This window comes from Anas platyrhynchos, chromosome 13 (assembly GCF_047663525.1).
Source record: "Anas platyrhynchos isolate ZD024472 breed Pekin duck chromosome 13, IASCAAS_PekinDuck_T2T, whole genome shotgun sequence".
Lineage (NCBI taxonomy): Eukaryota > Metazoa > Chordata > Aves > Anseriformes > Anatidae > Anas > Anas platyrhynchos.
The window spans coordinates 13,471,217-13,498,408 of NC_092599.1; the positions used below are offsets into that span (position 1 = coordinate 13,471,217).

The window sequence follows — 27,192 nt, forward strand, 5'->3', positions numbered from 1 at the left end:
TTTTAAATATCCTATAGCAAAAAGCTCTATAGGATTTTTTTTTTTTTTAAGGTATAGAGAAGAAACCAAAATACCGCAGTCAAGTCTCTCTAAAGGAAGCACCCATGACTTCCAAAATGCATAAAATATATCCAACAAAATTACGAAGAATAAAAACAAGGGATTTAAAATTAAGATAGCTAGACTGCCCCATTTTGCTCTTTGTGGTTAAATGAAGTATTACACACAAAGACTTAAATGTCAGGAGGAGGAAATAAGTATTTCTGCTTTAAGTGGCTACTTCTCAGTGAGACAATGTATGACCAACACCAAGAGATTTAAGAACAATGGTTCTGTGACCCAGGACACTAGAATGGTGCTTTACAGAGCTGACTGAAAAAGTTTAAATCCCATGGGAAATGGGATTTGAAATGAACAGAATTTCCTACGAAATTAAAATGTTTATTCCAAATAAAGCTGAGGTTAAAACATCCTGTACAGGAACTGAAAAGGCTGCTGGCACTACTTGCACCCTGACATCCACTACAGCACTGTGGGTGTGAGAAACAGTGATGGAAGGAGCACATTGACCTCTGCAGGAATTCTCAGCAAGGGGAGGGTGGTGCAGCTGCATGCCACACCATGATGGAAGGGAATTCTACGACCCTAAAGGAAGACCAGCATCCTTTTGGGTTACCTCTAAAGTAGGAGCCCATTGATATTGTAGAGTGTACCCACAGCCCACTTGCAAACTGGAAGAAAACGTACTCAGTTTGAGTTGGGGTCATTTCTTTGGTGAAGTCTTCTATTATCTTCCAACTTTTCCCACTACTGTCCAGTGCTTGGGACTTTGTTCCATGCCATTTTACATACAGTGTAGATTCTTATTTCCTGCTAGGTAATGGGATTCCTTCAAAATCTCCCAATACTTTACAGTACCACAAAAAGTTCCCAAGCAAGAGAAGAGGTGGTAGAACTGTATTCGAGCCAAAAAGGACAAAAAAACACTGCATCATGGAACCTGTTAGCCTTCAGACAACTACTTAGAATTTTTACTCAAGACAAAAGCCAAACACACAGTGATAGTGTGAAAGACATAAAGACACAAATCTCTGAAAGCAAGAAAAGAAAGCTTATCTCATGGTGACATGCTTTCTGCAAGCAGAAAAGGCACTCACTCAGGCAACTTTGGGAGAGCAGAATTTAATCTGCAAAGCACGTTCCTTCAGTTATTAGTTGCTCTAAAAGGAGAGCCATTTATTTGGTATACTAACAGCATTTGCCCAAATGTCTCACTCATAAATATCAAACCAAGCCTTGCTTTGAACTACCTCAATAAATAAATAAATAAATAATCTGTATTGTATATTTATATTTTTCTGAAATTTCTGTTTCTGAATTCAGGAATTGCTCTGGGTTGGAGCAACAGCTAGTATCCTAACTAGAATTTCCTTGATCATTACTTAAGCAGTAGCATTTTTATTTTAAAAACCTCAGTCCTCCTCCCCCACCAGTATTTCTCTTCTAACACATTCCATTCTAATTTTAGTCTTTTGAGAAGTTTCTTTTCCAGATCAACCCACTCTTTTTCACATTTAAATAATTTTCAGTTTTTCAAAAGAGCTCAGCTTTAGCAGGTGTTTCAGTAGCTAAGCAATAAGAAATGTCTCTTGAGAATATCTTCCATGTTTCCCAAATAGATTAGCCTGGAAATTTCAGGAGAACAACATTGGGCAAAATATCCATTCCATATAACTCCAAAACCAGCTTGAAATTCTTAAGATGAAAAAAGCAAAAAGACATCCCCCAAAAGAAGCACTCATGCTCCCTGTTAATAAATAAAGGTGTGATATGAATCAGTTCTAACACTAGCAATACCAGTAATTAACGTGAATGTAATATAATTCAAAAGAAACAAGTTTTGAAGTTTAAAATGGAAGAAAATTATTAAACTTTTTTGATTTATTCAGCTTCAGTGCAGTCCCAGGATCAATAATGCTAAAGGATTTGCAACCATAGACCAAGGAAGTACATTCCAGTGGCTAAAGGCAAAAAACCACAGCACTTTACTAGTAATTTTGGCCCTGTAGACTCACACAGCTAAAACATGTTTATTATCAGATCTTGAAGTTTAACTGAAGCAAGATCAAGATACCTGTATACTACCTTCAAGAACCTCCTCAGACTAAAGACAGTCTGGCCCTTTGTATCACCTCCAGCTATTTGAAGGATGCATTTTTACACTTTTGATTCTTGGAAGCTAAAAATGCTGCAGCACACTTCAGCAATTGCTTCTCTGCAGTCTTAAAGCAGTACAGAGAAACCCACTGACAATGATGCCTCTGTGCCTTTATGCAGTAAGAGCAGGCCTATGAGACCTTAGCACCTGAATATTGAAAGAAAGTTAATGCTAGGCATCACTTACAGATTTATCAATATAGATATTCATCTGCAGTCACAGGGTTATTTTTGCTGAGCTTCCACATTTCCCTAGAGCACAGAAACATCCTCCTCCTTCAGTGGTAAACCAGGTTCTAATAAAAAGTTGAATCTATCCTGTTATGTCAGTATAGAAGTAGCACCTGCAGTAAAAAATCAGTTGGAGTATTATACATCAGTAGACATTTCCTATCTAATTCTTCAACATAACTTATCATTCCCATTTCTACTCCCTTTACCCCATTAAATTCATCTAACCACCCAGACCAAACTAATTCCTATTTTAAAGCTGTACTTAATACTCAAAAAGACTTTCTTTAACCAGTGCAAAGAATTCAGGGAAATGTTTCTTCAGCAAATGTTATTATCTAGGATTGCTTTAGCCCCACTTTTCACGATGTGAGATGTGTTTAAGTATGTACCTAAAGTAAACTTGTCAGCTTGCAAGGTTTTTTATAAAATAGTGTTTTCTCTGAGGTTTAGAAGACGTATTATCTATCTACCAAGTCTGCTTCCGACTAGGCTTTCTAGCAGAGAATAAACTATGTTCATTCCCAGCTATGCCAACTCCACTACCAGGAGCAGCCAGGTGAAGAGGGGAAATACTAGAACCTAGAAAAAAGAAAAGAGAATCCTGATATTTTCACACACACACAGAAGCTCACCTCAAAACATGTACTTCTGGAAGAAAGGACTTCCCCCACATATACATTAATTCCCTGTCTGCCTGCACTTTCTTTTTCCTTGTGGTTTGTTAGTGAGCATGAAAGGGTGCTGGTGAATGAACCCGGGTGTGGGGGTCTGTCCTCAAGGACAAGTTTTCCTCCATTAAGTACAGAGAACTTCCCATGGCTGGCTTCAACCTCTGGCTGAGATGCAAATACGTCAGAGCAGCCGGACATCGCTTAACAGCCCTTAAACACAGTTTTAAAGTTTTATGTGTCCTTATGATTACATTTAAATATTTAAAAGCCTCAGTTCTCTCCTCCTCACTAAACCTTCCTTTTTTCTCAAAAGCTCTTTTGTCTAAACATGGACCAAACAAAGTCTGAATTGAAAAGAGGACAGGAAATTAGATCAAACTGGGTATGTAGCATTCTCATTATCCCTCCCGTCAGACAAGTCAGAAGCGGTTACATAATTGGGCCTCTAGACTCTAGGCAATGAAGTGTTAAGAGAGAAAAGCAATCCCAGGACAACATGCTGGGCTTGGGCAAATAGAAAACATACAAGTAGGCCTAGAGCTTCCCATTAATGTTAGCTTTTAATTGTACCGTGTCAAGAAAGGTTCATCAAATGGCATGTGTGGCCAGAAAGGTTAGAAAGCATGCAGTAAAAGAAATGGAAGAGGGAATAATTTTATCCACGCTCTCAGATGTGCTTGTGCACACATCAGAGGGAGCGAGAGGACGTGTGTGAGAGCAGCACAGTGCGCGGAAGTACAGGAGGCAGCGGCCCGTAAGCAATGACTATGAAAAGGATTGGGGGTGGGGAATCCGTGCACGTTCCTTTTTCAGCTTCTGCTGTAAAAAAAATAAATAGACCTTTTAATCCGCGTTTTCCTTGAAGCCCACTCTATTGACCATTCATTTCTCTCCCTTCCCAGCTCTTTACCTCCTCTATATGGCTGATGAATATGCAAATGAATAATCAGTTTTATAATAGCCTATCCTTTCTAAAAACAGGCCATAAATTCGGACCCCAAGCAGGCCGCTCTAAAGAGACTATTATACTACATGGCTGGGGGAAGAGGCGAGCCCCAGATACCACCACGAGCACACCAGAGCTCTTTATGTCTGTGAATGCAGCTAGAAGACAGGCTCCTCAGAGCAGAGCCGCAGCCAGAAAGGGGAATCTCCTCATGGGATCAGGGCACGCCTGCTGGGAGCTCTCTGGTACCCCAGAGCCCGGCATCCTGCCCCTGTTCCTGGGGGGCTCTGAGGGAGGCCGGGGGCAGCAGGTGGCGCCTCAGAGCCGGGCCCGCTCCTCAGCGTGCGCAGGCCTCGCTCGGGTGTTCTCGGCCAGAGCGGGTCCCTGGCACGTTGTTGCCCGCTTCTGTCGATTAGGACATGGTTAAAACACGCTGGGAGCTTTACAGAAGGCAGCCGTGCCACCAGTGGGTTCTGCTGTGGGACAGCAGTGAGGGCTCCACACATCGCATGTTGGCTGCCTCCCGGCTCCCAGTTTCTTCTGCAAAGTGAGCCCAAATGCAGTACAGTGTTTGCATATGCTTCCGTGGTCAGCATTTTGAGGCCCTCCTCAGGTTCCCCTGTGCTTTACAGTACTGCTGGATGTTGTCATTGCAGGGCAGAATGCAAGAGCTATTAGTCCCAATTTAATGAGGCGGTGGAGTCCTACTGTACAGGGAGTGACAGCTGAAGGTGCTGTGCCCAAGTCCCTCAGTCCCTCACTCCAGCTGCTGAACTGCGGTGTGGTAAAGTTTGGAATCCCACAGGAACTAATCAGGCCCTAATGTGCTTTACAGTTCCCCATGGGAAACTGTTCAGGAACAGACATGTCTTCAAGCTGTAGATAAGCAAGAAGGCACCAGCAGGAAGCAGAGAGCTCAAGCTTTGGGCAAGATGGGGGAAAAAAACTTGGGTTACAACAATTTCAATACCATTCTGCCCAAGACAGCCAAAACCCAACTGCATTTTACATAGATTGCCCTACTAACCTGGATAGAAGGCACCAGTATCACCCTGATGGGGCACAGAGATGGCGAGGCAGACATGCAGACGAGGCAGATGTAGCATCCTCTAAAATTTGGATAAAGGGTCAGAGATTTGGATCTGACTCTAAACTCTTCTGCTGAACTCTGGGCACATCACAGCTTCCTGTTGCATTATCATTTACAGGAGGTGAATAATATTTGCCTAACTCTTAGGAGTAATATGATAAAAAAAATCAATATGTACAGGAAATGCTATAATCATGAAAATACCTAGATAAACATCAAATATTTTTAAAATACATCTTTGCAGAGATTAAAATTTAGAAAAACCCTTGGAATAATAAAAAAGAATGCTTAAAATTAGGTAGCCTTTGAAAGTAGGCATCATTGAACATTTCCTTCTCCCCTTTCCCATCACCTTAAACACAGACAAACCTCGCAAAGCAATATGAACTCTGCAGTATCAAGTAAAACAGGGTTGACAAGAGGAAGGAATGTTGGAACATGATTTATTAAAATCAGTTTATAAAACCCTAGGACCAGTTAACAAAGAATAGAGTACTCATCCAATGCTTTGAAGATGGGAACAGGACTCTCCAGAAAAGGTCTGAATCCTCAGAAGTATATTTGTTGGAGGTAACACGATTTATGTGGCAGTCAGATCTGAAGTTTCAGATCCTCTCTGGATGGAGCCTTGTTTTCCCTCATCTTTTAAGCTGCTTCTTAGTTTATTAACACAACAGCACTGTGTATGCCTACCACGAAGTAGTTTTTGCTTGTGTCACTGGAAGCACATAATTTTCATTCTAAACTTTGTTAATACTTCCACAAACATTTGCTTTACCTCAACTTAAAATATATATATATATATATATATTTATATATATAATACAGTGGGAGAAAATACTTTGATTACAAAGTAAAACAAATTAGCAAACCAAGGCTAAAATACCATAAAACAAGAATTAGAATAGGAAAAAAAAATGGATATCCTTATAGGTAGTTTCCCTTAGGTGGTGGAAATCTTTGGATCCAGAAACACTGTCAAAACACCACAGATAAAGTTGCAATCTTTCCCTCCTTGCTCCCCAGAAACAAACCAACCCCAACACCCCAAAATCTGATACGTTCAGCATGTCTCAGGCACAGGATCTTGAGGTAATTACCAGAAGGGATGCTGGCAGACAGCGGAGTCCACACAGAAAACATACACTTGCCATTTCTTCCTGAATTTCAGAAGTCTCTCATCTAGAGCAGTCTCTCATATAAAATTGCACGTCCAGTTGTACAACCTAGACATTGTAGATCCAAGAGGAGCAGCAATATTCTCTGCAGGATACTTTTGACTAATTAAATCCTAATTAAAACTCTTTGCATGAAGTACTGTTTAAATTAAGAACGTTACAAGAGTGGAATCTGACAGTGGCATAGACATAACATAATGGTTACGTTTATAAAATGAACATGTTTTTAAATGAGAAACCACGACAAAGCCAAATCTTCACATAGGACTACATGAAGGACTTTGTGAAAATGGAAACATACGGGTGTTTTTTCCTAAAACAGGAATAACTGCTTACTACTTAGGTGATATTCTGTAACCACAGGAGGTAAGTTTGGAAACACTGACTATTCTTACCTATTCTAGGATGGAAACACTGGCCACATGCATCCAAAGTAGACCTGCACCTGCGCTACTCGTATAAAGAGCAGTGACATTCGTCTCCTTTTTCAGTACTCACGTTTGAACTCCTACAACACTCCAAGCAGAACACTTGACATTTTTATATTCCCTAGCTTAAAATGGTAGCAGAAGTCACTCTTCTACATGGCTATCAAAGCCTCAGTGCGGTAGTATGTATGCTGTGACTGTTTCCTGTTCTCTCCACTCCTCCAACACGCTTAAAGCCAAAACAAAACCTGATAACATTTCTGGTATTGCTACACCTTCCCTAGCGATATGCAACCGAATCATGTCATAAATTAGCCTTTAAAAGCAAAGCCCTGATTCAAGTTACAAAAACGTAATCTTTCCCTCTGCTCCCTCTTTGCAGGATAACTTCTTTGCAGTCTATGTGCATTCATGGTACTCAGTCAACTGAGTTGATTGTACTCATTTTAAATTGTTCCTTTTAACGCTTTTACCCTCCACCCACAGGTCCTCCGTTTCTCTTCTCATTGATTATTGCACCCTGGGGCTGCAGAAGAGGTGCTTGCCTGCTTCTGCTTCTTACGGCGTTTGTTCAGAAGGCGGTTGTTGGATGTTTTCAAGTCTTTAATTTTCACCTGATCATAGTCCACTCTCATGGTAGCCAAAGCGCTGGTCATCTCCTCCTGGAAACCAAGCAATTAATTTATTGAACACCCCAAGGCAGAGAGAGCACAGCCATCCCACACTAGTGCCAGGTGATGAATGTACAGAAAAGAACCCTCTGTTATGCTACAGCCAGGAATAGTCAAGCCCTTTCTGCTGCAGTGGACTATGACTAAAGGCTTCGTTCTACTCAGGGATTCATTCAGGAGGAACTATTCACAGCGTTTCACATGTGGAAAACACAGGACCACACTCCTCTGGCCCGATTTCCATCATGTCCCTGTGACCAGCATTTCTTACTGTCTGGCTCTAGGCCTTCACCAGCTGCTAAATCTGGGCTTCTTGTAACAGAGTGAGAGCACTGTTTTTCTTGCTCTGTCACCAAACTAGGTTAGCAGGAAGTAGAATAAAGAGTCCACACAAAGTTATTTAGAAGTGTGCACTTCAAATTCACATGCTTCCTTAGTTTGAATTAGCGTTTAAGTTCAGACAAATCTTAAACTTTTTAATAAGGCTGTGAGCGAACATCTGCTTAGGTCAATGGATGCCTATGCATTTAGTTCAGGAAAGGAAAAAAGACTAAATATTATGGGAATGCTAGCGGCCCAAGGGAATACCTCTGGGACAAGTGTAAGAAGCTCTCAGAAACATGGAAATGAAGAAGGCTAAGTGAAAATAGATATTTGATTCCTTTGACTTGGAAGGTGCATGTTGCCTAGGTCCTGTCAAATTTTATCTTAACATAGTTTAACAGCTGCGACTGCACATTGGTAATTTAAATAAAACGAGTGATCAGTAGAATACCTTAAAGGAATGTTGCAATTACCAAAATGCCAAGGATTATAAGTGCACAAAGTTCAGAACTAATTGTGAAAAAATATGCCAACCTGATAAAGGCCAGCAGGAAAGAGTTAAGGCTTGCAAATAACTTTTAGTCTGCCCTATAGTTTCACTTTGCAGGAAGCATTCAACTGTCATCAATACAATGAGTAGGTGAGGCACTTGGTTAGATTAAGGGAAAGACAGGTACATTTTTCTTTTTTCCTCCTCCTTACTAAAACTGTCACAACAAGACAAGGCTAAGGTTATTTAATGTTGTTTTATAATACAAGAACAGAGTAGAAAAACAGAATGCAGCTCACCTCCCTCTCCATCCTGTCTCCCTTAATTTTCAACATATCCTTTACTTCACCATAACAAACTCCAAACTCCCTCAACACTGTCCGTTCTCCTCTGTGCTACATACAGAGGCTCAGCAGGTAGCATCATCAATACCTTTGATCATAAACATTTAGTTTGTTGATACTTTGCACAGCTGTAAGGCTGTCAGATGAAGCTCAGATAGCGTTCTTCTTTTTTAAACAGTTATCATATAAAGTACTGTTTTAACCAGGACTGTTTAAGCTTCCCTTGCTTAACACGGTTGTTTTCAAAACAGCCATAATCTCCATGGACACAAGCATCCACAAAGAAAAGCACTCATCTAATCTCTTATGTGATTGACTTCAAGAAATCTGAACTACAGTTGACTCACTTTAACTTCATCCCAGTGGTCTTTATCCTCTTGCAGGACCCGTGCAGTATGGAGAGGAGTTGGTGGCACTGCCATTGATCTCTGAGAAAAGGGAAAAATACCAAAAGTAGTGTTCTGAAAAATCAGCTTTGGAAAGTGACTGTTTGCTCTTCTATGTGTATGGAGGCCATAAAGCTTTATCTATCTTCCTTCAGTGGCCCCCATTATTCATGCTTACTATCACTCCATAAACCAGTGCATAAAAGCTGTCCTGTGTAGAGAAGGACTACAGTCCCTGTACAACAGTATCTTTAAAGAAGAAAAGGAGAGAGAAATCAATGCTGGATTTACTTCACTCTGCTCCCTTCCAGTCCAACCAATGTCCCTGTGTTAGATAATTTTTTACGAACACTTTAGATTTTTAACAATTGTCATTTCACTGTTCGTTAATCATTGTTTCAAAGTAGTTATTTTGACCTTTTTCTTCTAGGAATTTGCAGTAGGAGAAATTTTCTTGGAAATACGTTAACTGAAATTACCAGTTCATCAGATCATAAATGTGCCCAGAAGAAGGAAGTGTACTATTTTTCAGAGTAAAGACTGATTCAGTATTCTGGCACAGTTCAGAAGACGGGAGTGCATTGCTCAAGATGCTCTTCGACATAAAATTGAGATCTACGTTCACCTGACATGAAAGATTGGTAGATATTTTAAATTAGAGTAAGGTACAATTTCTAAAGCACAGTTCCCTAGCTAAATTCAGCAAGAAATGCATTTCTTGCCAGTCCATAAGCCAAACCATAATTTCATTCCGATAGTCTATATTCCTTATGTTTTCTATCCAAACTTGTTGTCTACTGCTGTGGCATCCTAGACTGGAGGTAGCTGCCTGCCAGCAGAGTCTAAGGAGATCCCTGTATATGTCACTGTAACAAACAGTACTTTGGAAGCAGTGCTTATACTCCACTAAGCTAACAGCACCACTGTACCAAGTTCTGCAACAGTTACAGAAGGGGAAGCAGAACTCAGGACTCCCACCTCCTCTGGAAAAGTACCCCAGCTTTATCAGGTACAGATGGGAAAAGGGAAATGGAAAGGTAGCAGACTAGCTCTTGTGGCGTCCCTGAGCAGGTGCTGAAGGTACACTACTAGCTGCTGTCAGCCACTTCTTATTGAATAAATGGTAGCTACAAGCTAACTAGAGGATTATGTTCTTCACCTGAACTGACACTTTTTGCATAAGCTACAGTATTATAAACGATGAAGGACACATATTTTGCACAGGCCTCAACTAAAAGGAAAAAAAAAATAAAGAGAGAAACACAAAGACTCTGCTTCTTGTGAGAGGCATCTCCCTACTCATGTTCCTACTTAGGGTTTCAGGAAAAGAAAAGGAAGAACACAGACATTAGCTGTGTTGGTCTTTCCTTCTCTGACCCTCTGCCTCATGGGAACAATAGGTTCAGTAGAAAAAATGCTCATCTGCTGCTCCTAGTGCATTCTTCCAGGATTCTAGCACAGCTCTTAGGTGCAGCAGTCTATAGACCTTGTCTTTAATCTCCACCTCATTAATTGGTTATATGAATATTTCAAGTAACATGTGTTGCTGTAGGTGGTAGCTTCCTTAGATATTAGGCACTCGTTCTGTGAAATTCATTGCCTGCTGACTTCTGGAACACCTCCTTTTCTTTGGTCTTCAAACACTTAAGCTAGAGGTATTTACTCTGAACAGCAATTACATTTTTATTCAGTTAAAAAAAAACACTTAGGAACATTGCCTAGGTTCTGTTCCAGTTTTACAGACTCTTAGTAACCTTAATTTCTCAGCTTCCACAACTCTAAATGAAGATATCTAACTCCTTCATCAGGATGTTATAAAGCTATGTTACTGGATAATTCTAGGGGCTTTCAGATCTTCAAGCAGGCATTATAGAAATGCTGACTATTAGTCATGCCTCTGTTTCTGCCCCTTCTTCTGAGAAACAGCATAGAAAAAAGCACAGAGAAAGCATTATGGGAGAACAGAGCATTCTACAGTACAAGCGATTTTGTTCCTGGCCAGTGATGTTTTGGGCAGTAAGAAACAACACAGGTCCTCTTTTCAGGCACAAATGTGAGAAGTATAAGCTATTATTCTGAGTGAAACCTAGAGCAGAAATGATATTCTGAACCAGCCTGATAACCCATAGGATTCTTGTCTCTTCTTTGAAATATTGCATTATGAACTGGTCCTCACCCTCCAACCCCCCACATTATTTATTTATTTATTTAGAAGGAAAAGTAAACTCAGCCAAGTTGCAGAATGAAACCTGAACTGGGACCATTAATAGCTCTGTGTACCACCTTATCTGGTAATCTCTTACAGGGCACTAAGCCGAAACCCTTGCTCCTCTCCCAGGCGCTTCCAAACTCTGCCAAGGATGAGAATTCCCACTAAGCATAGGACTGTGTTCACACTAACACAGCTATGTACAATGGTGCCTGAGACCACTAATAATAGCTCTCTTTAAATCCTGCACTGATGAGGTAAGTACAGTTTATTTTTATATATTTTAAATGGAGTAACACATGCATGTGCTTCAGACAACAGCAACTGCCTGCTTTCAGAATATACAGCTATATTCTGCTTAAAAGGATGCTACTGTGGGTGTCTCTCTTTGCGTGTCCTCTGGTAACACCAAGAAAAATTGTGGTTCTACAGGCAAATGCCTCTCTGTGAAGGGCACAGTAGGTTAATTAAGTTATTAGCTGTAATCATCATCTTTCTCTTGATGTACTACGTGGAGCTACACAGTAAGTTCTGCATGCAGGAATTCATCTTGCTTCCTTGTAAAAAGCTATATGAAACTCACGTTAATCCAAGGGTGATTCATAAACTGAGAAACTGTCATCCTCTCTGTTGGGTCGGTCTTCAGTAAGTGGCGAATCAGTTGTTTGGCTGAAAAACAGGATCAACATAGTGTGTTGTAGTCTACTACTGCGCTCCCCCAAATCCTTGAGAACACAAAGACCTGCTGAATGAAGAAAGATAATTTTGCAGAACTCAGAACACCTAACTATTGCTGCTCCCAAGTTAAGAAGCCATGTATAGTGTGGGAGGTTATTATGCTTAAAGGGGCAGAACATGAAAACATCCAAAACAAAAAAAGGCAAGAGGGAAAGATAAAGGATTGGAGATCCTACTCCAATCTACTATGCTCTCTTCTTCACAAACCCAACTGTTCTGAGAGCAAGAAATTGAGAAAAAGGGCAACACAGGAGCAGAAAGCTACCTGTCTAAAAGATGGCAACAAGCCTAGCTGAACGAATGCATGAATTGATGTTTTGAGGAGTAATAGAAGACAAAACCTAGCACAAGCCATGAAAACAAAGGCAATAAATTCTGGCAACTGAGAGGCCACTGAAAGGACAAAAAAGTAAAAGAAATGGTTTACATAAACAGGCTTTGCAGCAGCTTTCTGTGAACATGGTACTGACCAAAGTGAGAGGTACTACGTAACTGAGATGAGAGATGATCAGAGTTTGCACGTGAGTTTCAGTAATGTGAACAGACAGGAAACACCACACCCAAGGGACATTATTCAGAAATACTTAAACATAACTTCCTGAGGAAAACACAGACAAAATTTTGAATAAGTTCTTTTAGCAACACTGAATGACAAATGACTAAATGTTTCTAAGGAGATGCAACAGATAAAAGCTGGGACTTTAGTTTGATGGAGGCCACAAAGGAGGTGTACAGTAAAGATTACCTGGAGTCTAAAATCTACGAGGTAAACAAACAAATAAAATAATAAAAATAAGAAATAAAAAAAAAAAAGAGGAAATCATGAACAGAGTCTATTAAGATGATTAGATGATTATAGGAAACTAGTGGGAAATTCAGAGGTAGTCTCCATAGATGATGCAATGAAGAAATGATCAGAAAAGGGAAACCATGACAGAACAGTAGGGAGGAGTAGAAGGGCAAAAAGAGGCAAATTACTGACACTGTCTGGTCAGCCTGAAAGAATGCCCATAAGCTAACTAACCTTAGTAGGTTCAAAGGTAGAGGGCATCTATCTTCACTCAGGCAAGCATATGGAAACCCTACACATTTTCAAAGTGAATGTTCTCTGATCAAGCTCCCCTAGGATTCTAATAACTGCTGTAAAATACAAACAAGTCTAAAGAGTGACACATTATTAAGCCAGACACCCATAACTAAAACATCTTTCTTACTAATGTGAAGTAGTTCGCACTGTATACACAGCCATGGGATCCAATGAGGGGTTACAATACCACAGATTACAGTGATATCCAAGGATAATTTGTTATTGCTTTAGCAGCAGACCATAACAGGATATTAAAAGTAGCAACATAAAGGGCTTGTTAGATGAAGATGTGCTCAGAGATTGCTGACCCTTCTCTCTAAGATGATGTGCAGATGAGACTTACGGGTTATGAGACTGTCAAAATAACAGAGAATCAAAACCATCCACTTTCAGGACACTGGTTTGAGCCCATCCAGGTCACAGTTGAGCAGCAGCAGCTTTTGGTCAATGACTTATACAAAACAAATTGTTGACCTTCATTTAAGTGGTGGCTGGCAAGTTTTCTTATCACAAAAAGCTAGCATGAAAAGTTGCCATCCTTGCTGGCTGTATCACCAGGCAGGGCAAAGACTGAATGAGTTCTTAAAAGAGTTTGCCTTTCTTCCAACTCAGCCTGCATTGCAGTTGCCCTGACAGTCTCCTTTCTCATGATTAAATACTTTTGTTTCTTGAGGGTTTAATCCGGGCTTTCACTAGCACTTGTTGGAATTTGAAAGAAAGTTTTCAGTAGTCATTTACTTTCTATAGCACTTAGCTTGCTGGCTAGTATCTGAGTTCCCATTCCTTCTCCATATCACCTTACAAAAAAAAAAAAAAAGTAAAAAATAGAAATAAACATCAAATCAGGATTTTAAAAATAGTCTTATGTAAACACTCCTTCACTGTACAACACCATGCACATATTCATCAGAAACACTGAGCATTGGTACCTTCTTCTGATACTTCAGCCCATTCTGGATTAGGAAACCCATACTGCCCCATCCGAATTCTTCTCTTCATCCCTGGAGAAATAGCTTGTCCAGTGTTTGAGTAGAATGGAGGGAAGCCACACAGGCTGTAAGAATGAACAAAATAAGTCTTACAACTAGAAAAAAACTTTAATCTCTTAAGAAGCCCCATGAAAGCTTATACACTTCCGGAGGTTGCATGATCCTAATGATTAATTACTTTTAAGTGCAGTTTTAATAGAATTGGCCTTTTTCTGTTGATCTGGACTCTTTTCAAATACTTACAGAATATACGTGATGACACCCAGAGACCACATGTCGCATGATTTGTCATACTTCTCAGGACCAAGGACTTCTGGAGCTGAAGAAGAAAGAAAAAACAGAAATTAACAGAGAAACAGATATTTCCTCTCATTTTCATCATCTTATAAGTAGCAGCACACTTCAATAACAAATATGGGAAGCACTAACAAAGCAAAACAAAACAAAAAATACACCACGACTCACTGCAGGAGCTGTGTGGTATTTTCAATTGACAAGTTCCTAAATGCATCTCTGTAGCTTTAAAGAGGAGGAATGGAGCTGGCAAAATGCCCTATACTCTTCACCTTAGTGTCTGCTCAAGAGAGTACTAAGATTGCAGAAAAGCAGAAGGAGCTATAGCTAAATGTGTACAGGGAGACACAGCACTAAAAGAGGCCTCAACATATGTTCTAGAAAGCAGAACAGAAAGGACCTACTTGAGCTGTGATAAAATTTTGAACAGTACCTAGGTGGAGTGTCTTTGGCTTTCCTAACTACAGAGCACTGTATTTTTCTTTGGCCTCCAGAGCACTCTATTTTTCATTAAGTAACAAAATTTTACAGAGATACATTTAGAGGGGATATTCATTGGGACATGTGATCTGGCATGGAGCTTGATTCTGTAAGGAAATGGCTCTATAAACAAACGAGCAATCCTGCTGGTTTAAAGAAAAAGGTGTTGAAGAGGGAAATGTCACCCTGTTTATGTACAAATATAAAGGCAGAAAAACATATATGCGAAAATTCTTTAATATTTTATCACTAATCCCAGTTTAAGAAAACAGAGAAGAAAGCATCAGGAAAAAATATTGCTATCATAGGTTTCTGCTAACAAATGAGTAACAGTATCTTTCATCACAAAAAAAATAATGTAACACCTACATAGATGAAGGGGAAAGAAAATAAAGCCCTTTTTCCTCCAAAGAAATTCCAAGCACAGACTGCCTTGGTCATACCATATGGTGAATGACTATTAACTCAATGACTGAAAAGGACACACTTTAAAATGAGTGCACAGAGGACAGTCTAATGTGGCATTCATTACACAGTGCTCTGTCACTGGACAAAATGCAGGCAAAAATTCAGCTGTGATTAAGTCACTTTGGTCCTTTATTATTAATTCATCCATTTGCCATCTTTAAGAAGCCTTACAGCTGAGAAAATACTCTCCTTGTTTTTTTATTGCATTAGTTAAGGTATGGGAAGTTTTTCAAGGAAACACCCAAATAATTATGAAGCTGAGTTCAAATTATGGCTTTTATTGCATCATCCAGAGGAAACATAAGGTTTACTTTGGTGTAATCAGAAGCAACATGTTCTCTCTCCTCAATCCTCACTTGCATCCTCTGTTAAGGCTGTTTCCTCTGCAACCCAGGAAGAAAGCAGGAGGACTGGACTGGAACCAGATAAGGTTTGGGGTTGGGGTAGATCTCATTTTAAATTCTGCAGGCTCCCTCTTTGCATTGCATCCACAAGAGAGGATTTGCCATCCATTCCTACAGCCCATGGACTCACTATAATGGGAGGGATAAGAAACACAGATGAAACGCATCTTGGATAACTCACCCACATAGTAAGGAGTGTAACAAGGGGTCTGCAGCGCATTTTGTACAGTGGTTTCTTTGGCAAAGCCGAAGTCAGTGAGTTTGAGTACAGCATCCTTCTCTTTAGATGTGTAAAGCAGGTTTTCAGGCTGAAAGACCACAGGGAGAAAGGATAAGCAGAGCAATGAAGAGAAGTCTTTAACAAGATGTACAGTCAAACCATTCCTGCTTGCCTGGATCACCACCAGCATCTCAGTCCTCTCTCATGGTCCATCACACCACACAGAAAGTTCCCTCCCAACAGACAAGAAGCTTTACTCAGACTAGGGATCAACATCTTTCTCTGCATGGTATTTGTGAGAGCACGTGGCGAGACTCCCATCAGATCCAAAGGGCATCGAGTCTGGGTTCCTGAACCTCTCTCTAGTTCACTGCACTTACTAGGATTGTTCCATCTGACCAGCACCATTTGACGTGATGGTACTCTGTAAAACTTCAGGTAGCTGAAGGCTTTCTCGATCCCCTCATCCAGATCATCGATAAAGATATTAAAGAGGACTGGCCCCAGTACCAAGCCCTGGGGGACGCCACTAGTGACCGGCCTCCAACTGGACTTGACTCCATTCACCACGACTCTCTGGACCCGGCTATCCAGCCAGTTTTTAACCCAACGAAGTGTATGCCAGTCCAAGCCAGGAGCATCCAGTTTCTTGAGGAGAATGCTGTTGGAAATGGTGTCAAAAGCCTTACTGAAATCAAGGTAGACCACATCCACAGCCTTTCCCTCATCCACTGAGCACGTCACTTTGTCACAGAAGGAGATCAGGTTCATCAAGCAGGACCTGCCTTTCATAAACATGCTGACTGGGCCTGATAGCCTGCTTGCCTTGCAAGTGCCATGTGATGACCCTCAAGATAATCTGCTCCATGAGCTTCCCTGGCACTGAGGTCAAACTAACAGGCCTATAGCTTCCTGGGTCTACCTTCCAGCCCTTCTTGTAGATGGGCGTCACATTGTCCCACATTCCTTCACAAAGGCTCTTCAGAAACAGAATTTGCACAGAGAAGGTACACGTTCTTGTGCACAGCATGGGCAACAGCACATTCGCAGAATGTGCAAGCGATTGGACTTGTTTTCTGGTTTTTCAGTCATAAGGAATCTATGTACTATTTGATGCTAGTACTTAGGGGCATCTAGAAGAAGGAAGGGATTGAAAGAAAATAGAATCGAGTACCTATTGAATAATTTGTACCATTTTTAAGTTAGTTCGCTGAGCATAGCTTGTAGGGAGCACTTGGGGCTAAGCAATTCATTTTCTGTGCTGTTTATAGGCAATGGCAAATAGCTCCACAAAAGCGAACAGATTTGTTTTGTCTCTCAGCTGTTCAGCCATTCTCCAGTTCCTACCTCAGGACAATCTCCAGCCCCCAAACACACTCCTCAGTGACACCAATCAATGTCAGTTCTCCCTCCAGCTAAATACACAGAAGCATCCACAGAAACTTCATACACTCAAAGTTGTGGAATCAAGCAGGTGCTTCAGCACATCACTGCATGGCCTGCTCTTTAGCACACTGCATCTCACACTGCCCTATTACTGTGCTAGGAAGTCCTTGGTGCAGCTATCTTGTCTTTGCTTATTCTTTGTGCTTTACAGAATACAAACAAAAAACAATACCATATATATAAAACACAATACCCCGTCAAAACTCTACAAGATTTGGGTACAGGCTTTAGTGAGTAAAACGCTGTTCCACATGGCAATAACTGAGAACTTCCAATTTTTCCAAATACTTACAAACACTATTAACATGGGTTGGATACAAGGAATTGCATTATTTCTCCCACATATGCAGTTTCTCCTGTTTCTGAAGCACCCCCAACCACCGTATTTTATTTTTTTTTAAGACAAGTATGGTTCTGAAAACAAGTAATAACTGATAAAGACTGTAGGTAGAGGTATAGTACCTAGTGTAAGTTTACTTCAGGCAGTGTTATTTTCTTGTTAACTAACTTGATTCCAAGTTGGTAGTACCCGTTCAGTTAGCCATCTGATTATCACCTCAATTCTTCTGCATTCTCTACACAACTGGGAGGCATTAGCACACATGAATATTTTGACCTTGGACTAGATGCGAGCTAGTTGTGCACAAATCCCTGCTCCCACACTGGCAAAGGAATAGGAACACTTTGATCATCTGATTGCACTCCTAGTTCTATTTAAACCAGCACTACCCGTTTATTTTTCTGCTTTACACTCTTTTCTCCTTGACCACACACCTTCAGGCCTCACCTTGACGTCTCTATGGGCAATGTTCATTGAATGAAGATACTGGATGGCTGTTCCGATGTCTCTCATTATTTCAGAGGCCTCTATAAATACAATTTTAGAGAAAGGTCACATTAACATTCCCACTGTAACTCAGGGACATGCTTGGGAATGCTTATGACTTACAAACAGCTTGCTGGAATACAGGGCTAGCGTCAAGACTAGAAAATCTAAAATTAGCCCTAACAGCTGTGTTTTGGTTTTGCGGGCAACCATACCCCCCAATTCCCTGGCTGCTCAGCCCTCCTCCTGAGCATGCACAGCACTTGAACAGTTGAGACTTCTGCTTTTTATGAGCTTATAAATTTGTGCTTAAATTTGCTCACCAGAAAAGCAGCAAGAGCAGAGCAGGTATGCAAGCAACGTGCAAGACTGTGGAGAAAGGACTCCCAGCCAGGACATATCTCCAGCAGTCCAGTACATGACCTTGGTTATCTTAGACAGAAGCTTAACTTGCAGCTTCTAGTTCAGGAGTAATGGGACAGCTTTTGTAATTTTAGGACAGGTCACACCTTGTTCCTCATTGTCTTTAGAAGTTTTTTCTCGGAAGAAACAAAGTCAACAGTTCTATTCTAAAAAGCCTAGACTACCTGTTATAAAACAAGAGGTTTCCAAAATTTAACATGTACCCCAGTGGTAAATTCTTGGTGGTGGTGAGCTGCCTTGCAAGAGCAGTACTCAAGATCTGGACGAATGCAGGTACACGGGGAGAGGTTTCAGAGCAGGGAGGAGGTTACATTCCCATTGTAGCAAGTGAGCATTGTATTACATCTTCACTAACGGGGAAACAAAGAGCAGCTTTAACCTGCTGCTCTTTTCTGCATAGGTGAAAACCTCAGCTGCAGTAGAAGAGAGAAATTGTTGTACTGTAACCTAGAATTGAGATTGAAATTATGCATTCTTAGGCATAAACAATCAGAAAAGCAGAAACAATCATCTCCTTCATAGAAAGCCTTGCACAATCTCCTCCTTCCTAGCCCATGGCAAAGAACCATGGCTCCTAACGGAGAGTTGTGGCAGATATATGAAGGGCCAGCAGAGATGAAGAATCACGTGGAACAGGGCTCATTTATCTCAAGAATGAATAAAAGTATATTTCTATTTTAACACTCCCAAATGGTTTCTGAGTAAGCATAGAGAATGTTATACAATGGTATTTAATGCATGTTTTTAGCATAGCAGAATCACTAAGGACAATTGAAACAGTTTCCTCTCTGGAATCTTTTGTTTTAGGGAGAAACAAATAAAGCACCTGAAAATGTTCATTCTCCTACACAATTCTCCTACCACTTTAAAGGATTCATCTGAGGCCAGGAAACACAGGATCAAGGAAAGTCCAGCCTCTATATCAGACTTAGAAAACACAGTAATTTACAAGCTCAGGTATAAATTTTTCCTCTTCAAATCATTTTGTCAGGATGCTAGTTACATACACTAATGTTTTCCCTCTTGAGCAGAAATAACCTCCTCTGTTGTGAATGGGCAAGGAGAACGACAGTCAAGCACACCTGTGGTACTCTGCAAATAATAAATAGTAATGACAATAAAAATGGTGAGACTATTCTATTACAAGCTCTGTCACTGACTCATAGCAGGTCTTTAAGCATGCACACGGTCCCTATTACAGATGAGCAGGCTTGTTTACCGTGTGGCTAATAACACTTCCTTTCAAGTAGTACTTTAAAACCCTTGAGTAAGAAATGTTTCATCAAACCTGATTTGCTCATTATATTCATCCCCTCACAGTATAGCTGTGCACAGGGACATTACTTGAGGGACAGCCAGAAGAAAAATCACAGTAGGAACTGAGCTGATGTTGTGGTCTGGCAGGAGACCAGGGACAAGAGTAATAGAGGCTGTGGTGGTTCATAAATGAAGAAGCTGAGTGGCTTTGTACAAGGAATTTTCCTCTAAGCTTCCATATCATGCCTAAACTTGGCACAGTCAGCTAACTCCTCATTTACAGGAACCTTTAAAAGTAATTGTTTACTACAGTGTTGGATACAGAGTTAAAAAGCATAAACAAACATACAAAAAAAATAAAGCCAAAGAAAAAATCCTGTAAGAGAGAGCTAAGCAAGGGGACAAAGAAAAAGAGAAGCGATCTGTCAAACTTTAATTTTAAACTTGTGATTTTTCACCTCTCTCGGTGAAAGCTTGATCTCCTCTCTCCTGGATCCTGCTAAACAGCTCTCCTCCCTCCAAGCTGAAACAAAGAACACACACACACAAACAAGAAAACAACTTACATGAGCAAGAAAGACCAAATTAACACCTGACTGTGCATCTGTGAACCATGGCAGGAATGGATTAGAAAAGATTACAGACCGCCTCCTATGCCAATGCTTCCTAAACATCACACTGGTTTGAATCAATGCACAAAAGCATTGTGATACAGAATAAGTAGAAAACAAAACAAAACCAAGGAGTTTTGATGCTTTCAGTTTAATGCACACTGACATAAGGAACATGACACACACAGTTTGGAAGTCAGATACACTGGCACAGGGAGGCTGACAGTAACCTTGTTTTGTGTAAGGGTTAAAGATGAGAAAAAAGAAAGGAGGAAGCAAAGATACCAAAAATGATTATTCATTCATCTCCAGTGAAGACTCTAGTTGTGGTTACAGATCATGGAGAGAGTAAGAGAAGTTGCAAAACAGTAGCAAAAACAATCCTGTTAGATCACAGGAGTTGCATGTGAAGTCCAATCACAGACAAAGTACATCATATTTGTAGAGACGTATCTTTCAAGATTTGTATTAATTGCTCAGCTTTCCTCAGGATATTTGCAAAGGAGTACAAGGAAAATTTATATTATGCTTAAGGTTCCCCGTTCTTCCATTATGCAAGTTGAGTGGAGCAGCGATACATTTACCTACCAGTTCTATAAAGACAACAAAAGGTTTGCTGTGCAAACTAAACTTGTGCTGCTGAGGAAGCTCTCTTCATTCTTACGTAAGCCAACATATTCTCCCTACTCCCTCCACCCCCTCAAAGAGCAATGCTTGGTGGGGGGCTGCTGCTGGTCCATACCATTCCATGACAATGAGGAGGCATCTCTTTCCATGATGTATGTTCTCATAAACATCCAGGATGTGGACAATATGCGGACACCCTGAGGCCCGCCAGTGATACTCTACTTCCTGACGAGCTTTTGGGTTGTCATACAGGAGCTGTAAAGAAACAGGAGAAAGCAACGTCATCACTTTGCATCATTTGGCTTTAATTTGGTACCTACATGCAATTAGCCTTCGAGTTTAAAGATGACGACAAGTGCTACTCAGAGCGCATTCTCCAGCCAAAGGATGCCAACCGATCACAGGACTTTTACCAGCTCTGAACTGCCCCACTTCCTAGAAGAATACAGAAGGTCTCTTGAAGCTGGATGGACCCTGAGTGGTAGTGAGGAGAGATTTTGAAGCTGAGATGGATACAGACCCATTTCATCTCTCTCTGGACGCAGAACTGCAGGTTTTTGCTACTTGTTTGCAGCACTTGCACTGCAGTCAGATGGAGAAAAAGGTTTGTAAAGGGAACTCCTGCAAGCAAAGCAGAAACCTTGTGCAGCCAGTTGGAGATGGAGCAGAGCAGACCTGGGGCCTCCTGCTTTCTGGATGAAACAGGAACTTGTTCAGCAAGTAGGAAAAAATGAGTGTACCATAACCGTAAAAAAGAAAGGGAAGTTCAGGCGGGAGGCAGAGCCTCCTTCCCATAGCTTTGGTTTATAGACTACAAGGTCCACAAGAACATGAAAATAAGTATCCTGTGAAAATCCCATCTCCCTTTTGGAGGGAAAAAAAATGTGCTGGGAGAAGATGCAGCCTCAGGACACAACCACTCAGATCAAGAAAAAATTGCCCTAAGCTAGGGAAAGTAATCCTGTCTTCAATTCAGGATTAATTCCTGTCTGGAGCAAAAGTGATTTCCTCTTTATGACCAGTTTTCTTATGCTCAGTTGCCCTCAGTTGCCTCCCAGCTTTTGCCTTAAGGATGCCTTTCAGGACATCTCCTTTCAGTGGACCAAGGACAATTAAACACACCCATGCATGCCTAAGGGTTAAAGCCCTGAGAGGCTGCATGAGATTTTCTTCCACAGAAAAGCATCTCTGGTCCTCTCACTCAGTTCTCTCTGCTCAGGGCAATTACCCTCCCACCTGCCCCCTAGGTGCTAAGAGAAAGGTCTTCTAGGTGTGATGCAAATCCTTAAAGTGCAGTGAGATTCAAAACAATACGAACTTCCATGCTGACTCTGAACGTGCTTCTTAAGTACTACGCAGATAGCTCACCACATCAGGGTCAGAACGAGACCTTTGACTACGCAGGTCAGTGACCTCGCTCTGTCACATATACGGCCAGGTTATTTTAAAGGTGTTAATCTCTAGAAGAGAGAGAAGAGCTCATCTTTCCTGAGCCTGGAACCTCATACACAAGGAACATGTCCCTTCCCATTTGAAGGACTGTGCTGCACCAGACTCTGCAGCCGAGCTTTTGTGCAGTGGCAGCACATCACTGAATCATGCCTTTTCTTCTCTGCCCATTCTCAGTCTCGTCTCTCCAGACACCCATAACGCTTGGTGAGAAGCTCTTTACTGCACATTTATATGGATCCCACACAATACGGCTGTGATCTGAGTTTGGTACTTCATACAGAATCGTAATGATGGAGCAGCAACAAAACCGATGCCATATAAAACATCATCAAAAGCATTGAAAAAGAAATAAAAAACAAGGGAAGAGCAATCACCTCTGATCTGTTCACCTTAGAAAAGGACTACAACTGTGCAGGAACTGTTTTCAAACAGGCAAACAAAACCAGCCACTTCTGCACTATTAGGCTTTAGCCTGGAGCTCTTCTCACTCATGCTTGCTATCAGGTCCCAGTCAAAACACAACCTCACGATAATTGCTGAAAACAAGTATTAACACCTAACCTGTCATTAGGGACCTGTGAATCAGCCCAGGAAAATGAGATTGCTTCTCAATCCGATTGCCACGTTTCCCAAGGCTCAAACGATGTCACAGGCATCTCTTTGGCTATAGGAAAAAGCATGATTTAAAGGTTGGAGGAAGGAGGTCACAAACTGTAGTTTCTGTATTGACTCCAACTGAGGCAATCTGCATCATTGGGCAAAAAAGCTTATTCTCCTTCGCTGCTTCCACAAAGCAGACACGACAGCACAGCAGGGAAGGCCTGCAACCCCTCACAAAATGCTGGGGAAGCACTGGGAGACCACTGGACAGAACGAGAGGCTTCTCCTCTCTTCTAGGCCGGGAACAGGATAAGAGTTGCTCTGCTGAGCATCCGTTTTTGTGCTTTTGGGAAGTGCAGAGTGACTGCAGGAGGCACCGAGCTGCCTGAGCAGGGCGGGCAGGAGCCTCAGCACCACGACTGCCCTGGGGTCCCCTCAGCTTCGCTATGCAGGCGTGGTGGCCCCAGCACGATGCCCGATTTTGAGCACTGCAAGGAGCTCTCGCCGAGTTCAGTGTCCTCACAGCCAGCCTACTTCTTCCACAGCTGTGTTGTGCACCCGGAGCACACCCCTTGGAGATCACTCACCATCTGCCTCTTCCTTCCTCCCCCAGCCTGGCGATGGCCTCATTTCCAACACAAGTAACCTCCTAAAAAAAAGAGGTGGCTCCAGTTTGGACAAAGAGCCCATTAGCAAGTCCAAGAGCACTTGCTTTACTTCTTTCAGCCAGCAGCCCATTCAGCAGCTTTCCCTTCACAGCCACTGTGTTCTAGTTCAGTGTAGGACTGTCTATCAGCATTTTCCTCTCTGCCCTTCTGAGTTTGGGCTGTTGCCTAGAGGTCTCTTCAAAAGTTCATTAAATTACGTGTGCAACAATAAAGCCCAAACACCCTCAGGATTAACCAGGCTATTCAGAAAAGCATTACGGGGCTTACTGCTTGGATATTACTGGATTAGTGTCACTTCTGAGCAGAACACTGCAAAAATCCTCTCACTTTTCCCGTGCCATTAATTAGACATAACCATTGCCTTTACTAATGTTAACTGCACTATAAGCTTTGTACCTGTGCTTGCACAGTGTGCAGAGATGGTTTCATGTCTGTACTGAGTGCTTATGAAAATTATTTCACTCAATTCTCACTCTTTGAAGAGCTTTTACAAAGCATTTTGATACATAGCACACTGCAGCTTCTCTTCTCCAACTCTACCAGCAAGTTTCCTATGCTCCATAGTGCCAAGCTCAAATGTACTCATGTCAAGATGACACCTGGAGAAGCAGAGAAAGGGAAATGCAAAAATGAAGAGCAGATACTCAAAAAAGTGATACAAACCAAGCAACATCTGATATATCAATCAACCACTAACCTTTGAATTTCTCCTTCTGAGCCTTAAAAATAAATGAAATCTTACATCTAAAATTGGAAACCATAAGCTATACCTTTTCTGAAGTCTCAGAGTTGAAGACGATCTCTAAAATGAAAGCCAAGCAGGGTTAAAGGCACCAATTTCTACTAAATTTAGATGGTGATGATTTAGAAAGTCTGGAATTCTAGCTCTATGCTACAATACTGCAGAGGTAATCATCAACAAACCCAGAGTTTCAGAAAGTTTTCTAGCCCTGCTGGTCCATGCCATGGTTGGAGCAAAGAGCAGCTTTACAGAGCAGTACCAGCTCAAGGAGCCTCCAGTCGTCCCCCTAAGTTCCCAGGCAGTTCAGCTGAGCCACAGCTTGTCACAACGGGCTGTGGGCAGGATGATGAACCAACCTAATTCCAAATCAAGGCAAACCCCCCAGACATGCCCCATCTCCCAGATTGTTCATCCAGTGCACAGCAGCTCCTGCATAACAGAGTGGGGATGCCCACGTCCAAGGACGGGCAGCACAGCTTGGAGCAGGAGCTGCAAAGCACAAAACCGTTTCTGCTGGAGCTCGGCATTACTAACCCGCTGTCTGAAAGAAGCAGATGAAGCCAATATTAAAATTTCTTCACTGGGAGATCACCAAAACCACGGGCTGATGGAAGGCAAGGGAGAACAAGAGCTCTAGAGGGAACTTGTCCAGGGAAAGCCAGCAAGTGAAGGGAAGTGCCCTGTGGTGTGCTCCAGCTGTCTGTGGGGACCAGCGGGGACTGGTGGGCACTCTGGGATGCCCTGCCCAGCCAGGACCTTACAGTGGGGATTCCTCAACCCATGAGGTTGTACCTACAAAACAAAATCACTTTTGAACCACAGCTTGGAAGGCCAGCCCTGGGTAATTTTTTCCCTGTGTAGAATTTCTTGACGGGGAGGAAAGAAAAAAAGGGAGACTGAAAAGTGGCACAATATCTTCTCATTGCTTTTCCATTGATTCGGTGTTGTGGGAGCAAGGAAGGATAGCAGGAACCCTCGTACCTTAATAGCCTGATCTATACAGGAAACAGCCTTCTAAGGACTCCCGAGAGCAGCAAGTGATTTTCTGGATGCTGCAACTGTACCAGCAGAGAGAGAAGATATCCATGGGCATCTGCATGAAACAGGCTGAGGACAGGAAGCAATGACATATTGGTGACTTTCTCTTAAATATGCACTAGCAGATTAGGCAGAAATTTTACTATTACACCTGCTCTCTGTTCCCTACACAGGGGACTCAGACCCTTACATATATCTTTTTACGTATTTTAAATTTCAGCCACTTCTCCTGGTTCCAAACAGTTGTGGTGCTTGAATTAAACCACACATGCACCACACATTCCATGTTTAAGCAGCACCTTTTACTCACTTGCAACAACTCCAGAATCTGAACTCCTTCAAAAGATGATCTGTTTTATAATCTCCACTCTCTGCTTTTCTCACAGAAAGGATGACCATTATTAACAGGAATGGGACGAGAAGAAACTTTCAGCCCTTGGGGTCCTCAAGAGGGAATAGGGATCTGTATGTATTTAACTAAAGCTGTATTTTTCTAGCTGGGTGAAGAAAGTTTCTGCTCAGGCATAAGTGGGCAAATGTCTAACTTCTTTTACTTTCTTTCCTCTTTGCATGTAGCTGTTATAAAAAATGCTGAATCCTACAAATAAGCCCTGGAATTTAAATTCACGCCGATGCACACAAGCTATACCATTTGCTGCAGAGCAGCTCTTCCAGTCATTCTTTATTCGAGAGGGGTTGATGGCAAAAGGAGGCTTGGATAATGTTTCTTTCATCTCTTCCCACCCCTATGCTATGAATTAAAAAAAAAAAAAAAAGGAGTTATCACTATGGCTTTGGATGTTTTGTCTTTTATTACGTCCTGATTTTTTGCGTTACATCTATTAATTCAATGTTAATCTTTACCTGTTTTCAGATCTCTCTGTAAGGGATAAAGCCATCCTTTGTGTTAGGACGCAGAAGGAATTGAAATTATCTAGTTTTTCTTCTCTATGCATCAGCACTGCCAGTCAGTCAAGCTGCAGCGAGGAGCTCGTGTCTGTTTGCAATGGCAGCCCAGCAAGCAGGGGAATGCACAAATGCAAATCTCAAACAAAGCAATGATTCCTTTTCTTAAAAGAATAAAAAACACCTAACACATTTCTGCTAGAATTATTTGGTGCTGAAGCATCGGTCTGCCAACAAGGAATAAAACCAGGGAAGGCACAGGTTGTGGCTCATCACCAAACCTTCCTGCTTTTATTCCAAATCCAGTTTAGGCTACGGGAAATTAAATCTGCTTGGAGGCTTCACTGAAACTGTCACCCCGCTTCCAGCAGAGCTGTCCAAGGGCCGCTCAGCTGCCATGAAGTGGTGCCCCCTTGGTGCTTGGGGGGATGATCAGGCACAGGGGTGGTTTCCCGTGGCTCAGGGCAGAGCAGGGCCAGGCAGGGCCGTTTTGCACCACGTGTGACCGTGGCATCTCATCTTTCCACTCAGCCTAGTGAGTACCAGGGACTTGGTGCCGGTGCTGAGGGTCCCTTCTCTGCCCACCTCCTCTCCAAACCGCCAGGCTCTACTCCTTTCTTCGGATCCTTTGCCACAGCTCTTTGGTGTCCTGCCAGCACGAGCGAGAAGGGAGGGGCAGAGGGCTGCTTGCGTGCACTGCCAGAGGCACGCTCCGAAGCCGGCCTCCT

At 41.9% G+C, this 27,192-nt stretch overlaps 1 protein-coding gene and 1 long non-coding RNA gene across 7 annotated transcripts in view; one reads left to right on the forward strand and one right to left on the reverse strand.

The window, feature by feature from the left end:
* Positions 1–5,584: 5,584 nt before the first annotated feature.
* MAPKAPK3 (MAPK activated protein kinase 3) overlaps positions 5,585–27,192 on the reverse strand; it is a 129,020-nt gene continuing 107,412 nt past the window's right edge. For 5 of the 6 annotated variants that reach the window (XM_038186071.2, XM_072044373.1, XM_005026453.6 and 2 more), the window contains 9 exons: positions 21,174–21,313; positions 20,279–20,343; positions 18,102–18,181; positions 15,830–15,956; positions 14,246–14,321; positions 13,943–14,067; positions 11,772–11,857; positions 8,941–9,021; positions 5,585–7,426 (listed from right to left, as the gene is read on the reverse strand). In XM_038186071.2, coding sequence (XP_038041999.1) covers positions 7,268–7,426; positions 8,941–9,021; positions 11,772–11,857; positions 13,943–14,067; positions 14,246–14,321; positions 15,830–15,956; positions 18,102–18,181; positions 20,279–20,343; positions 21,174–21,313 — 939 coding nt within the window. In that variant the 3' untranslated portion in view covers positions 5,585–7,267. Of the gene's footprint in view, positions 7,427–8,940; positions 9,022–11,771; positions 11,858–13,942; positions 14,068–14,245; positions 14,322–15,829; positions 15,957–18,101; positions 18,182–20,278; positions 20,344–21,173; positions 21,314–24,174; positions 24,325–27,192 lie in introns of those variants that run through there. The other variant, XM_072044374.1, reaches the window with a different exon arrangement.
* LOC106019255 (uncharacterized) lies at positions 11,331–26,267 on the forward strand. The gene is made up of 3 exons (XR_001193918.5): positions 11,331–11,445; positions 25,945–26,023; positions 26,135–26,267. It is a non-coding gene; the product is annotated as an uncharacterized lncRNA (long non-coding RNA).